The sequence below is a fragment of the Halyomorpha halys genome, unplaced genomic scaffold (assembly GCF_000696795.3).
Source record: "Halyomorpha halys isolate HHAL.00 unplaced genomic scaffold, Hhal_1.1 Scaffold25.1, whole genome shotgun sequence".
Lineage (NCBI taxonomy): Eukaryota > Metazoa > Arthropoda > Insecta > Hemiptera > Pentatomidae > Halyomorpha > Halyomorpha halys.
Window position 1 is genome coordinate 319,704 of NW_027107314.1, and position 17,285 is coordinate 336,988.

The 17,285-nt window shown below is 30.0% G+C and overlaps 1 protein-coding gene across 3 annotated transcripts in view; it reads right to left on the reverse strand.

The window, feature by feature from the left end:
* Window positions 1–16,984, reverse strand: part of LOC106682961 (inactive peptidyl-prolyl cis-trans isomerase FKBP6) — a 23,165-nt gene extending 6,181 nt beyond the window's left edge. Inside the window, exons 1-8 of one of the 3 annotated variants that reach the window (XR_001343503.3) lie at window positions 16,803–16,979; window positions 14,778–15,012; window positions 12,847–13,114; window positions 7,546–7,726; window positions 7,258–7,470; window positions 6,281–6,392; window positions 5,163–5,264; window positions 4,823–5,075 (exon numbers count right to left, since the gene is read on the reverse strand). Coding sequence is in view for 2 of the 3 variants with exons in the window: in XM_014424135.3 (XP_014279621.1) it covers window positions 4,884–5,075; window positions 5,163–5,264; window positions 6,281–6,392; window positions 7,258–7,470; window positions 7,546–7,726; window positions 12,847–13,114; window positions 14,778–15,012; window positions 16,803–16,849 (1,350 nt within the window). In the remaining variant the exon portion in view is untranslated. Of the gene's footprint in view, window positions 1–3,098; window positions 5,076–5,162; window positions 5,265–6,280; window positions 6,393–7,257; window positions 7,471–7,545; window positions 7,727–12,846; window positions 13,115–14,777; window positions 15,013–16,802 lie in introns of those variants that run through there. The other 2 variants (XM_014424135.3, XM_067045602.1) reach the window with 2 other exon arrangements.
* Window positions 16,985–17,285: the final 301 nt, after the last annotated feature.

The following is a 17,285-nucleotide window of genomic DNA, read 5'->3' on the forward strand; positions in this document are numbered from 1 at the left end:
TTTTAGTTAATGTAATTTATTATTTGTTTTATCAGATATTATACTGATAATTGTAAGTGACTTTGGAATTTTTGTACTGGAATTTCAACTGAAATGTTTATAAATGAGTTACCACTATTAGATGTTAGTTGTATACAAATATAAATATGATTTATATTGTAAATATAGATATACCTGTATTATATCAGAAGCATTAAACCCTGTTTAAACCAAAATAAATTCAGAATATTTATATTACACAAAAAGCTTTAAATATTAAAAAAAAAAAAAAAAGAATAGTCTGATTAAAAAATAGTTTCAGTAAAATTTGTTCAATTTTAATAATAAAAATGCGTCTAAGGAATAGATGTTTTTGTTATTAACATTGTTTATATTCCTTTTGAAATGAATTAATGACAACACTCAAAATATTAATGATGAAAACAAAAATATTCTAAATTCAAAAGTTGTTTTCTCACTTACTTTGTTTAGTTAAAATCTATACAGCTTTCATTAATAATTGGAAGAAGGCACCCAATAATTTTTTTATTATATAAAAAAAATTTAATGCACTTTTTAAATACCAATAGAAAAATTTTTTTGGTGAAGTTACTAATCAATGTCATTATGTTATGTAACTAAACATAACATCTCTTAACTAACAGCCCTTGATTGCTTTCCAACCATAACTTTTATGGTTCTGTTTACTTGTACAATTACATAAATGATAACAAGAATTCAGTTAAACTGATACATAAAAATATTCATTCTCGATAAGTTCTATCCCAAGGGATTGGTAAAGTTTCGAGTTATGCTTAGTTTAATTAAAAATATTTTGAGTAACAGAATTTAGCATTTAGACATTTTGAACTACACAGACATTTTTGGAAGATTGCTGATTGACCGTGGGTATCAATAAATGGAATTTGGTCTGGGTGCGGTCAAATAAAACTCAAATAGTACACCTATTTACTATTTGAGTTTTAATTGACCGCACCCGGACCAAATTCCATTTAGAGATATTTTTATTTCTGAAAAACAGAATTTGAGATACACAGGTACATCATGATAGTATTTTCATAGACTTGGCACTTGTTTCAATGAGGTAGGGGATGAAAATTTCCAATGAAGAGATAATGTTTGTAATAATAAATAATTTTAACTTACACCTAATACTTGGAGTTTCCTCTTTCAACATGAAGCAGCAAAATTTTTCTCAATGATTTTTCAAGAGATTTCTTTTTCTAGTAAATAATGTCATCCTTTGAAAGACAAATAAATCGAATCATCAAGAATGTGCTAGATATTATTTCAAATAGCTTTTGTTATCTTTACTTAATTTCATAATACTAATCAATCACTTACAAAAGTTATAACCTACATACCATAGTCTAATTTTACTGGTTACTTAAGAAATTAATGGTTTAGTTTATCTGAAAATAACAACAAAAAAAATGCATAAAAATAATTTAATATATTCCAAAAGTATGGCCATTACTCCATACTTAAAAATGTAAGAAACAATAACTCGCCTTCTTCCATCATAATCATTCGTGTAACTCGTATTATTTAGAAATTAAAAAAGTTCCAGTGTTGTTATCAAACGGTGAATAATTAAATTGTAGAAAACCTTCACATCCCAGATTCATTTGGCAGAATAATGACACTAATTGGTATAGCCTTTAGCTGTACATATTTCCAATATTTCATTAAAGTTTGGCAAAAACAACATTATTACAAACTAGCACAATACGAGTTTCTAAGGTTCAGGTGTACAAATGAATGCCCACATTTCAAAAATGTGTAATATATTACATTTTAAGAAAATGTGAAAAACTGGAAACCAAAACTAAACATTTTTATCTTTTAAATCGAACAAGTGCTAGAAAATGTTTCAATACACAGTCCAATTGGCTGCCTATAGTTTGTTTCATAAATTTGTAAAATGTAAAAATACTGCTGTGTGCTTCGTATCTTAATAATCATAATTAGCCTTACTGATCCGACCTAATAATATATTTATGATAGGTGAGTCTGGTAATAACTGCGGTCCAAATGTTTATTGGTGAATTATGCCACAAACATTACTTCTTAAGACCAGAAAACAACAAACCTGTGTTAGAAATCGACCTTTTCAACAAAACAGACTTGGGAATGACAACAAACAACAATGAAATCAAACTTAGCCAATATTATAAATATTGAAAATAGCACCAAGCTGTCACATTGGTTTCCTTTTTCTTTTCTTGTTTAATATGCAAAAACCTTTTCAAGCTACTTAGCTTAATAGAATTTCTACTGATAAAAATGGGTTATGATTTTACCCTTAAAAATGGTTCAACAGCATTGTATTTGGCAACAATTCACTGTTTATATAGGAACTTAGATATTAGATAGGTAAACTGAGTTAACGAAAGAATGACCAAATAATAAGGAAAATAAGAAACATTTAAGTAGTTTTCAACTCCTAATAGTCTAATAAAGCTAGATAAATCTGTAATTTAAAAAAATCTAAATAAATATCTATAATAGGAATACTCACATGAAGATCATTAAAAAAGATAAAGATGACAAAAATGCACCAACAAAATAATGGTTCATAATATATAATTAATATAAGACAAAATTGTTCGGTTAAGAAATTTACATAAATAATTAATTTAACAACTCATCTAGGTTATACATAAACCCTGTAATTAAATTGTGTTTAAGTTAAATGAATAAGGAAATACTGCCTTCCTTTCATGTGTTAATATGGCAAGTTGTATTTGAATACGAAATAAAAGATGTATAAGTACACTCATTAAATTATAAAATTTAGAAGAAATAATGATGTATAAAGTTACTAAATCATATTTGGTATATTTTAGTTCAAAAGTTCTAAAGGAATATAAGATAAAAAAAAAAATTGAACCAATAAAAAACAAACTTATGCTATTTATTTCAGTCCATTTTTTGTTTGTTTTTTCGATATCATAAACAGGATGAATGAGAAGAAATATACAAATGAAACAATAAAGCTTTTTGGTGAATTATAAATTAACTGAATGTGTAATCACTGTACAGTTAAATAATAATATAAAATTATTTTTTATTATTACAGAGAAAATGACGTGTAATTTTTTTAAGCAGCAGCTTTATTAAATGATTGGTTTGGCATTTTTGTAAACCAAGCTATGTATTATAAATATTATGTTACTATATTGCATTTACCTATTAATTTTGCTCAAATACATGTAATTTATTAGAAAAAAAAACTAAATAAATAAACAACATATTGATTTTTTTAAATATGAATGACTAAAAAATTGCAATTAATTCTTTTTCTATCTGCATTTGGCCTTCATCAAGCAGGTTGCTTTAGCCATATCCAGTTTTTAAAATCTAATTCCTCCCCCCCCTCCAATAATCTGTTTCAGTGACTACCAGTCAATTTTCAACCACAGAGTAATATTTTCCCGAAAAAAGGTTGAGATTTCTTTTTCTTGGATAGTCTTCATAAATAATTGGGGATCAACCTATAAACAGGGTCGACTTATATTCAGGTTCGAACTAATATAATTTGACCAAACTAAGGTGTTTAAAGTTACTTCATACTATATTTTCATTTGTACTTTTGTGATGACAAACAACTTATATTAATAACAAGTGAAAATTGTTTGCTTATTATCACACATCTTGAGAAGAGAAAATGCAATAAAAGAAAATTGTTCTGAATGGGATCAAGGATGATAATTAGGTTCATGAAAAACGGTATAATTAAACTGAGAAAGAAAAACAAAATTCTGCGGAATCAAAACAGAATAGCTGATGTAAATAGTACCAACTCTGAATTAAGGGTACTAATCTAATAAGATAAGTTAAAGCAGAAATAAAAAGGTATGTCCTGATTTCAAAGCTTCTCCATAACATTTTTAAGATATTAGGATGCTATTTACATACATATTACCTAATTTAAGCATGTCTGTTTTTTTTTTCCTCAATAAATTATTTTCAAAACTGGGGATGGACTAATATTCAGGGCAACCTATATTTGAGCAACTATTTCTGATATTCTATTTTATATATTGTTAGTTTAATGAAAAAAATTAAATGTCAATTTCCCGTTTGGTAAATTTATCTAATAATCTAACCGTTTCTAATGAAGGACTCATTACTGAATAAAAAAAGGTATCAAGAAATTATGAAAATGTTTATATGTACATATTTATCAAAATATAAAAATGCTAACAAAATGATTGATCTTTTATATTAACAAAAGAAAAATAAACATTACAACAAACAAAATTAATCAATGACAATCAAACTTCTTACTACTAATACTAAAAAATTATCATAATCTTTTGTGACATAAAATGTATGTTTAGAAGACTAATAAACATTCTGTCTAAATATATAAATTTATATTTATTTTTCAAAACTAAAACAGTAGCTCATAAAAAACACTTGAAAGAAATAAAATATAATGTTTTAAAATTACAATAAAGATTCACAGACATCACAGCCAAGTTACATGTAATATAATATTAAGATTATATTACTCCTCCTGAATTTTGCAAAATATTTCTTTATTGTTTTTTATAAAACTAGATAGAAAAATAGTAGAAAAATAGTTAAAAAGTATTATAACGCTCAATATGACAGGTAGATATGAGGGACCCACAGCAATATTCATTTGTCTTACATTTTGATATTACAAAACTAGTTTATGTTTATTTTGTTTAGGTTTTATAATCCATTTTCAAATAAAAAATTGAATGAGCACAGTAAAAAAATGTATAATATTGATTGTATGATTTGATATAAGTAGATAAATAATTGTAACTTTCTTTGGCTGACCCACCTGCCATTGTTGAATAAAGCTTATCAGACATCTAATATAGATCATAAAAAATTGCAAAATACTATTTAGCAATAGAGATTGTAAGTTTCCCGGCAATTGAATTTTCTTCGTAGTTAAGATGTAATTCATCACATAGTTTACGACAAATACATCTTTCATTATAAGTAAGTCCAGCAGGTAGTTGTATTTTATTTGTACTGTTCGCAGCAAAGTCCTTTAATTGATTTTTCAATAACTTCTCAAATTCACTTTCCTAGAAGAAAAAATTTAATAAACAAATACATTTATAATGCTAAAAACAGTACTAAAGTAAAAGTTAAACCATCAAAAAATTACTCACAGGCTTCACATCTTCTTCTTCAATTTTAATTTTTTGATACCCAAAAGCTTTTTGGTAGGCTGATTTTTCATGTTGATAATACACTTTCTTCTTCTCTTCTAGCTACAGTAATAATCAACAATATTCATCCATATAATTTTTTTTTGGAATAAATTAGAAATTAATTATATACATAAAGTTGCAGTCAGCTGTACAACTCATATCACCTGAATCAGTAGATCAGCTGATTTGCGAGGACAAATACTTAAAAAAAAGAAAAGGGAGAGAGAAATGACCAACTTGGTTGTTACTTAAAGACTGACTTTTATTGAGTCCAGCTCTTTTATACTAATACATATTTATATAGACGAGCTGGACTCAATAAAAGTCAGTCTTTAGGTAACAACCAAGTTGGTCATTTCTCTCTCCCTTTTCTCTTTTTTAGTATTTGTGCTCATAAATGTTTAACTGGTGCCAAAACCCGAAAAAAAACTTTAGATACCGGAGTAATTTTTGTTTTCAAGAAGTATCATCATTAATACTGGTCCAATTCAGTGTTTTTACTCATTTTTGGAGGTAATTTTATTATCTATGACATTGTCAGGGATAAACTACATGAAATATGAATAGTTTTTGAATAACAATCCTCACTCATAAACCGGGTCTAATTAAACAAATTAGAACCAGAGTTATAAAATAAAACGTGTAAATTTCTTTTCCCTATTTGAAAACCATCTTGCTTGATCATATTGGCTGAAAGAGCACACATCCAGCTTTTCTGCAGTTATATTAATGTATGAATTAGATAAAATGAAGAGATTCGACCATTCCCTTATACATACATATATTTATATATTGTAATATTCAAAATAAATAAAAGGGATTTTAATAGATTTTATATATTCTCATTCACAATAACAGAAAATAAACAAATATTAACATTAATAAATAAATTGTAATTATTTGTCCATTCTTATTGTTATATAAATTAGTAGTAGTACTGCTTCATTTACTATACATGTTAGTGCCGTTAAGATAACTTTGCACTACTTTATTTATATTGAGATAATAACTCGTTTTGAAAAAAATAAACATAAAAAACAAATACATCATACAAAAATTCAGCATTGAGAACTTACCCTGGCTAATAAGTCATTAGTATTCTTATTTTGAGGTTCCAAAGATAGTGCTTTTTTCAAATTTTTATTAGCTTTATCAAATTCGTTTAGTTCAATAAATGCTTTTCCTAAACTGAAAAGAAATGAACATTAAGAGAATAGAACTAATATTATAACTTACAACACAAATCAGATCATCCAATAATAATAAATATTTGATTACATAATTTAAATAAAACTAATAATGTTATATATAGCAAAGTTTATTTAATTAATAAGGAATTTGAATACTTTTTCAAGTTTCTCATACCACTTTTTATAACTACTTCAGAAAAAGTGGATTTCTTAAGCAAATAAAAAATTCAGAACAGCAATCAAAGCCATAAAATCAAGAAATTCTATGCGACCAGACTTCTACCTAACTGCATATCTGGACAAGGAAATAATGAACAACTATTAACTACAGTCACTTTGAATGAAGCAAAAGCATCTCTATTTGAGGCTCTGAGGACATTCAAGTTATGATTTCTTTTTAGCTATCATCATCATCATCATCATCATCGTAAAATCCATAAGACAATGCTTGGTAGAAGTCATTCATTCAAAACTAAATCACAACTGTTTTCAAAATGAGCATTTTACTATAGAATTTTAATTTTTATGTTTTTCATACTTGCATGTTCTTTATTTGTTAGTTATTTTGTAAATTTTAAAACCAAGAATCATTGTAAGTATATACTTTAAATCAAATTCTCTTTTATTTGAATTTTTTCTCAAATCAACTGTACCTGCAATAAAATATGGCTAGTGCATTCATTGACCCTTCCATAGTAAAATGTAAATTAAATGACTAAAGATCAAATCTTAGGATAAATTATTGATCAGATTAATAAAAAAGAACTAAGAACTAAAGTTAACTCTTGTCACATTAACCAGAGCAAAAAAAGTTGAATTAAGAAATATATATGTATTATTAATTAATATTAACTATTAATTACTTGAAAAATAGTTTTGCTGATTTTCCAGCACCTTCTGTACACGAATAAAATGCAGCTTTAGCCGCATGACATACTTTTTCATGGGCTTTGATTTTTGGATGATTGTAACAAACACATAAATTTATATACAATTTCAACAAGAGTTCTGTATACTGAGTTTCTTCAGCATCATTTGGTTTGGACGTAAGCAGCACTTTTTCTGCTTTTTTATACCTAAAATAGATTTCAGACAGTTTTAGTGAAGAAATAGTAGCCTTATAAAGATTTATATGAATAAATCTTGAATACTTGTCAATTGCAGCAGAAATATTCCCTTGTCCGAAAAAATCATTTCCAAGTATCTGATATCCTTCTGCTTTTGAATAGATTTCAGAAAACGAATCATTTTCTCCAGAAATCTCCTCTGATTTATCTATTCCACTACAGTCAACAATTTTTATAAGTTCTATCTCCAGAAGTATTGTGGCATCTGCAGAAATACAAAAAAATGCAATGTATGGTAATATACATATTAAAAATTATGGAGAAAAGTTCCATGGGTAACACCTTGTAAACAGTTTTAAATAATAATAATAAACATTTAATGATATAAATAATAACATTTATTTAGATAATAAACATTCTGAGTGGATCTTCAGAGTGATTCATTGTAAGAAGGATAACGCTAAAATAGAATGGAGGTTTCAATTTTTGTTTATTTTTTACTCTTAATTGTGTTAAAATGTTAATTAAAAAGAAATAAACATTTAAATTGAATTTAATATTTCTAAAATGCTAAAAATTTATATTATTTTTTTAACACTTCTTTGGACATTGAATTTAAATTGAAGAGGTACTACTTATATCCCATTAAAAAGATATATTAGCGGACTATAAATATTATAAATGCGTGTTTATGAGTTACATGTAAGCATGAATCACTATATGTGAGTAAAAAATGGAGCAGATGGAGTAGAGTGGTCTTTAGTGCAGCTCTTCAAATTACCTTCACCTCAAGCATATCTCAAGATACTTTCTGAGCTTAGTGGCCTTTATACTTTATGAATATTTAAATAATCAAGTGATGAAAACAAGAAGTAATAAAATTTTATATGCAAACCAGAGATTGTATGAATTTGCAAAGAAACAAAAGTAGTTTGAAAATAATTATATGAAATATTAAACTGACATTTAATAAAAATGAGGAGAAGACGGTAGGGGGTACGTTCAGAAAATAACACAAACAAGTTTAAAAAAACTTATTTAATAGTGTCAACGTTTCAGCAAGAATTTCCAGCCATCATCAGGGTTAAGAACAAAAAGCAAGATAAAAACCAATGAATAAAAAAATATACAGAATGATTAAAGTAAATAATTGTACAGAATGACAATTAATAAAAATAAAGTAATGAAAGTAGTGTAAAATAAAACGTATATATAGGTAATTAAATATTTAATTAAAATAACATAATTAATGAAATTAAAAAAAAAATTATATAATGCTACGAAACAAAGAAATATGAATATAGAATAAAGAAACAAAATATAAAGTTAAGTTAAACACAAAGAAGTGATAAGAAAATAAGACAATAATAATATTACAATTATTTTCTGACCATGCCCCCAACCATATGCTCCTCATCTTTATTATCTACAGTCAACTATCTTCTCCTCATGATGATAGTAATAAGTACTATTTGAACCCTTGACGGGTAAGTTGAGAAAGCACCTCAGCATTCTTGAATAAAAAGCAATATAAGTTCAAATCCCAGGTGGGTCAACATATATTTTTTTGCAGACCCGTGGAATGAATTTGGCTCGATCTTCTAACACAGCCTAGAATAGTTAAGTCACTGAGATTCTCCATTGTACCTATCATAGGTTCAGAAGAATAATGGCACAACTGCTTACTCTCACTTCTAAATCACAACTGAAAAATGTGTTATTCTGCTGGAAATCAAACATCTAACAAATGTACTTATTGTAAGACAATATAGTTTACTTAATAAAATTTTATATTCGGTTCATTACACTTCCATAGCACCAATATGTTTTCATTCATAAAAAAATAATATAATAAATTCACCTAGTTCATAGTAAATTCACCTCAGGCAACTCGTCGACACATGTTGGGCCAAGACTAACCATTGGCTGATAGGTGACTTTAACGACAGACACAGCCTATGGTACAATTACCAGCACATACTCGGCGGGAAGGTAGTTAGCCAAGACGGCATTCACAGTTGTCTTCCCAACTACCCACACTTTTCGCCACTACGGATTAGGCTCCTCGTCCACTATCGACCTCATCCTCACCAGACAAGCAAACCAAATCAGGGCCTGCTCTGTTTCAGACTTCATGTCATCGGATTATCAACCAGTCCTGTAGAAAGTTCACGGCAGACGAATGAACTGAGACGAGGCCTAGAAGGTTAAGTTATCAAAAAGCAGACTGGAACAAGTACAAAGAGGAGGTTTGTCATTGGCTGCAACAAGTCCCTACCCTGCACACTCTTTCTGAAGTTGACAGTTACATTTAGCAGTTTACTGCAGCACTACTAGCGACAGCTGAGATAGCTATCCCCACCTATCACTCACAATCCACACCACACGTCCTGACTCTCACAACCAATAGGCAGACGCTGAAGAACAGATACCATCATACCAGAGACCCAGCCCTCAAGCAGGCCCTAAATTCACTCACCACCCAGATCAGGAACCTTATGCAGCAATGGAAGACTGCTACATGGCACGAGCGACTCAGAACAACTCATGGTGACTACCGGAAGTTCTGGAAGCTCACTAAGTCTGCTACAAAGAAAATCAAGAGCGTCCATTTGCACAACGGAGATCGCCTATTGACACACGCTGAACAGGCCGAGCTTCTGGTATAGCATTATAGGAGGGAACTTGAAGAACACACATTCTCCAAGCTCACATGAACACTGAACATCATCTCATGAAATTACAGAGATAAGTGAACACAAACTTTTACAGGAATACTGCAACGGCAATGATATCCATTGACTGTACAAAGGCTTCTGTTTCTCACGATATCTTATGCCATAAGCTTATAGATTACAAATGCCCGGAGCAGCTCTATTCGGTCATCGCCTCATTCCTCAAGAACAGAAGTCTCTCAGTACAAATTCAAGAGAACCACTCTAGTACCGTTCCACTGATGTGTGGTGTGCCACAAGGGGCCGTACTTTTGCCAGTGTTGTTTTCGATTTATACAGCAGATGTAATAGGCAACAACTACAAAACTGCTACGATAGCTGCCTAAGCGGATGATATCGCCATCTACAGCAGCAGCATTAATCCCACACATGCACTAAAACAAACGGGAAAAGTCTGTGAAGAGATCATTCAATTTATTATCTCAATATCTCCTAGTTAAAACGGACTGCGTAGTGTTTGCAAACCAAGCAAAAAAGAGAGAAAAACTTCCAAAAACACTCCAAGTGGCAAATTCTATTATGTCCCCATCCAATGCCATAATCTATTTAGGTATAAAACTGGATCAACATCTAAAGCTTTGTATTTATCAATATTAAAAAAACAATCAGAAGGAAATCCTACCACCTCCACCATCTCCTAATATCATCAGCCGACTCTTCACAAATTATTGTATGTCCCAACGGTCCCGGACTTCATCAGAAGGAGGCATATTAAATTCTTGGACTCGTTGAAATATCAGCCCAACCCTCAATTCCGGACGTTGCAACCAGCGCCCCCACCAGTGCAGTGGCAACAGGCAGCATTATAGCCACTTGAACAATCTGTATATACTGTAAATAGTCTTAGATTTAGAGATTTAGAGTCCTAGTTTTTAATTCCATTAACTCCTACTAGTGGTATGCCCTAATACCATTAAATATCACACAGTTTAACTCAAAAGTGTCAAACACTCATTCACTACATTCATGTTTTAAAATGTAACAACATTTCAGATGAAAACAAAACCCTACTACACAGAATCTATTAAACACAAAACTTTATTTCAAATAGGGACTTTGGAAAAAAAAAAAAAATCTAGTTATAAATATAACAAAGAAATATCTCATAATTTAATTTGAAGTGAAAAGATAGAAAATTGAAGTAGTTAAAAGCCAAAATTGTAAATATCTGATATACTAGCTTCCTATGACGGTCATTCAAGTATAAATAAGAAAGAAGAGCTGACAATCCAGCAAGAGAATGGGCTGATTTGGATAATGATAAGACCAGTAAACGGGAACTATGAGGATGGAGAATGACCACTGCCATAGTCTTGTGACAAGTAGAGGAGCAGCAGCAAAGATGACTGAGAAGGTAGTCCCATCAGTTGTGTAACATGTAACAATTAAGTTTTGGGCATAAGATAAGTTTCTGCTCTGCTAAATAGGCAAAAATTGTAAGTACATTTTGTAAAAAAAATGACAGGCACAGATGAAACAACTTTCTCAGGATGAGAAAGTATTGAAAATGAAAACCAAAATCACTGCCCAGGGACAAGTTTGATTGAAAACCACAAAGGAGTTATTCTAACCTTATTGAAGGCTTGCTTGGTTTTAAAGTTGATATAAATGTTGGGATTGTAAATGATGAGCTTGCAATGTCTAAGACTTTAGCTCCTTGAATGCCACAACTTTTATTTAAGAAACGAAGAAACATTCAGAGTGGGGAAGAACCTTTTCTCACTCCCACAGAGACAAACAATGAGATTTGAGCCTACCATTTGACACCAAGCAGCTGAGTAAAGAATGGTGGAAAATAGGGGAGACTACCAGAGTTAAAGCCAAAATACATTTTTCTGTTGGAAAAGTTCATACAACCATGTTGTGAGACTCAAAAAGAATTTATTAGCTGAACTTCAGAGAAAAACAAATGCTTCCTACTACCAAACTTCCTTGGATCAAGTAATGATCAATTATCAGAGCAAAATATGTCAACATTCAATTGCTTGCTTTAGGACTTCATTTTACAGTCTGATAACACTCTGACCCAGATCGCTCATTTAACGCTGCTAAAAAAAAAACACTTGAACACCTAGATTTATTGCAGTGTGACTTTTACTTGTTAGAACCATTGAAAGTGGCTTTATGAGAGAAGTGTTTCACCTATTACGTGTGGCTTGAGTTTTATGAGAAGTGGCCCGAGGAATGCCACCTTCTTATACCATTGAAGGGATACAACCAACTTCTGATTCAGTGGGAAAAATGTTTTAATAAGGAAGCTTATTATCTAATAATAAAAGAATAAATGCTTTATTAAGCATTTATAAACTTCAATAATGATTAAAAATGAATCCTTATTTATGATTGAATGGTAAATCCAAACAAAAGTATCTGCCAGGCATTTAAAGAACATGAAATAGCAATAAAATACAATTTAATTTTGTAAACTAATATGCAAATATTAAAAAAAAAACCTTAATTTTTAAAATTACATGTATAACAAGATTTGTAAAATATTAAGAGAGATATCTTTAGTAAAAATGACATTAAGTTATTTAAAAAATAAATTATAGCAAAAAAAAAATAATAACTTTTTTAAAAACTTATTTTTTACAATAGAAGAAATATAAGAAAAACATTAATAATATAAAAAAACCTAAATCCAACTTACTTGGTGTTATTCTCGGAGGAGCACCCAATTTACCAAACGCATAGTCAGAATGTACTAAAAACTGAGATTTTTCACCTTCCCGCATTGTTAATAAGCTCTTTTCAAATCCCAAATATAAATCTCCATGACCTAACTGCATACGCAATGGTTTTTCATTACGTAAGTAAGAAGAATCAAAAGGAATTTCTTCCATTTCCAGATAAGAATTATAGTGAAAATAAACCACAGATTTTGGAGGTACCACATTACCATTACCAAATCTTAAAATCTAAAAAAAAATTCAATATTACTAAAATATGAAATTAGTGGCTGTAACTGAGATAAAATAAAATAAAATACCAATATATCATTAAGGTATAGAAGTAAACATAATCACATCCAGTTTAGTATTGTTAGAACATTCTATAAAAATAAAATACTAGGGTGGTCTGAAAAGTTTCCGAAAATTTTTTTTCTCCTTGTAACTCTACACACTTCTCCCAGCGATGCTACCATCTCTGTAACCTGTCCAAAAAGTACTCCACATTTTTCTCTGCAAAATAATTGTTCAAGAAGGTGATTGCCTCTTCATTTGATGAAAATTTCTGTCCTCCGAGCACAATTTTTAGATGAGGAAACAAAAAGAAGTGGCTTGGGGCTAGAAGTGGTCAAGCCGTTCCAATTGTAATTCGTGGATTTTCGCCATGGCAACTGCTGAGGTGTGAGACAGTACATTATCTTAGTAAAACAAAATTTCCTTTTTCTGCAAATGTGGCCGTTTTTTCACATGTTCTGCCTTCAGCTTGTCAAGTAATAATGCATAGTATGCTCCTGTAATGTTTTTTCCTTTTTAAAGATAGTTGATTAAAATAACTCCATGAACATCTCAAAAAACAGTCGCCATCACCTTCTCAGCCGAGAAAACAGTTTTTACTTTCTTTGGACCTGGTTCCCCCTTTGCAGTCCACTGTTTGGACTGTATTTTTGTTTCGGACATATAATGATGTATCCAAGTTTCATCTACAGTAATTAATCGGTGCCTAAATTCGGATTTATTGCGCCTAAACTGCACCAACAGAACGTTAGAAATGTTCATTCAAACACATTTTTTGTCAATGCGGCACCAAACGTGCGGACAGCTTTCTCATATCAATTGTTAAATAAACACTGCATATCCAAAATGGCTTAAACTTTGGTGGGTAACTGTCAACAAATGAACAACAAAATTCACTTGCTTTTATTTCAAGTGCTACCATCTTCACGTTGCGATCGGAAACTTTTCAGACCACCCTCGTAAATATAAATAAAATGACCATTTTTATTTTTAAAAAGTTACTTATACAGCAATTATAAAATATGAAAGTCCATAAAACAAAAACCAAGAGGATGTGAGAGTGAAATTTATATCTTTCTCATAGATCCTAATCAATTACAAGTATCTGCAGTCTGTATATGAAAGTTGTAATTTAGGTGTAAATGATCCTTCCAATAAAATTGAAAAATAAAAAAAATTGTAAAAACTGAAAACATAAACTATATTTAAAAAAGATGGTCTTAAAAAAATTATGAGGAAAAAATAAGAAAGTAACATTCAGGACAAAGTTAACAAATATCAACAACAAATACAAATATTTGGTCTGCCCATTGACATGACTTGTATTAGACTGCTAGATCAAATATAAAATTTGTTTGCTATATATATTCAAATAAATTTTCTTTAATTTAGATTAATTAACAATTTATTGTTTTTTACTTATTTCTTATTGATTTATAATCAATTTCTAACTATAAAAATCAGTATCACTATAACATTGAGGTGGGTTAATATTTTTTCTTGGCCAATTATAAACTTCCATTATTGATAATAATTAACCAAAAATCTACAAATAAGTTGAGATTCAGAAATAAATATTTTTTTTTAAATACTTAAGCTTAACAAATGTGTATCTTACCAATTTTGAAACTTTTCCATCTTCTGTAACGTTTGTCATTTTTTGTTTTATTTTTTCAAAGGGTGTTTGAGTTGAAACATCTTCTGTATCACCACAACCAATACAATCTAAATTAATAAATGGGGCAAAATCATCAAACTTGTAAACTTTGTCAATTCTGTCTTCCTCAGTTTCATCAATAAGAGTATCACCAGCATCTAAAGTGAATTCAGATGCAGATTTTTCCAATATTTCCCTGTAAACAAAAGATAATAAAAATGAGTATAAACAAAAGGACTAAAAAACGATCAAAAATAGTTCAGCTGAATATTAATTATATACAACCCTCAAACAGAGAAGTTATAGTACAGAGCTGAATGGACAAATACAGACTATCACTCTGACATGGCATGTTGACTTATAATCACTTATTATTTAACTAGTACACAATCAGATAAAAGAAGACCATCATTGTTAGTTATAACCAGACACCAAAACGTAATTCGTATTTATGAAATTTATACCTAATCTCAACTGAAAGGATCTGTTGGAGGTTTGTCTATATCTTTGAAGCAATAGGAAGTCAAGACCTGCGATCCAATTAAAGATTGTAATAACGACAGTGACAGGCATAACATTTAAGTTACTATACACCCACCTATATAATCGATATATACTCTAGAACATAATAAGGTGTTTATAGTTGATCATAGATTCAATATGAAATGGTCAGTATGGTATGTAATAATACACAAATAAGTAAAAGTTATCTATTTGTGTTAGTGTTTCAACCTGAATTTCAGGACTTCATAAGGATTACTCAGGTGGAGTTGCCGAGAGTGACTCTTGGCGGCAACTCCACCCGTGTCACCCTAATGAAGGCCTGAAATCAGGTTAAAACATTAACACAAATACATAACTTTTACGTTCAAGTACATAACTTTTATGTACGTTGAAGTACATAAGTTCCAGTACATAACTTTTACTTATTTGTGTATAATTACTGACCCCACCACCATCTTCTCATACTGAACAGTATCCATGTGGAGTAACAATTGTGAACTGTAACAAAGAAGTTATTGTTCCAAACATTTTTTGAGAGTTAATATGATTGATATTCTAATTTAGCTAGTGGTTATCATTACTAAGGTCCATTGATTTAAGAGAAATGTATAATACTCAACAGATGGGTATATTTTATTAATATACAATAACTTATTTATTTCCATAGTTTCAGAGTCAGGGAAAAATGCTAGTATAAAGTCTGCTGAACAATTGTTCAAAATTTCAAAAATGGACCAGTACAATCCATTCCAGGATCAATGGTTCAGTACAAAGCAAGGATATACAGATTTTTGAACAGCGGTTATTCAAATGTTCATGATCGTGCTCAACAGGGTACTCACTTAAGGAGGCTAAGTGGACCCGGAGAGCTCCCTGGACCCACAGAGTTGACTCACAGCTACAGTAACAGAATAAATAATCATCTGCCACAGATGGATTCAAATCCAGGTTCTTGGAGTTAGTAGCGTAGTACCAAGAATGTTTATTCCAACTTAGTTAATTAATCTGTTACAGGTCAAAATATAGTTTGGTATCCATAATCTACCTCTTGAAAATTTAACTTTCTTGTCTTTTTGAAGTCAAAACAATCAAGTACAAATATATACCATAAAATATTATTTCATGTCAGGCAGGAATTCAATTTAAAATTTATTTACTTAATCAATTAATGCTTTCAACACCATTAGAATGATGCACTTTGTTGATAAGATTAACTTTTTTTAAGAAAATATAAATCAATTTTTGAAAATAAGGTATCTGATAATTTAAACAGAGATAATAATATTTCTTAATTTAAAATTTTTCCTGAGGAAGCATAAGAAACTAATAAAAAATCTTAACTCTTAATGAATGCAATAAGTCTACTGTTTCCTTATACTTAAAATTGTCAACTGTCATGCCAGTTTTTGATAGCAGCTAAGGAAGATTCAATATAAACTGCTTTAATGCATATATTTCCCTAATTACATTCATATAACTCACCTTAAAACTCCATCTTTAATACGAGTGTTAGCACAGAAATCTTCCATTGCAAAATTCAATAACTTTAATCTTCTAACTCAAAACAGCAAAGTATCAGGTTACAGTATCATCGGAGAGAGGTTACTAATAGAGCGATTCAAAACGAGCGGCAAATTACTGCACATCACTACTTTGATAGTTTCTGCTTTCTCCTAATATAAAAATAAAACCATGCTTACATAGCATTATAAAAAAGGGAACTACATGCACCCTACTTTGGCAAATAAAATTTGTTTATTTTAAGCTGTTTTTTAAAACAAATTAAAATAAGGAAACCAGAGCAGGACTTTCTACAGGTTTAAGTCTATTTCCGTGAGAGTCAGAAGTGCAATATTTATTTCATACATCCACTCCACTCCACCACATACCAAATGAAACAATTGCCAGGGCGCGGATTTTCTGGAGTGAAGGGAAGCTGCTAGAATTCTAGGCGGATCCACATGT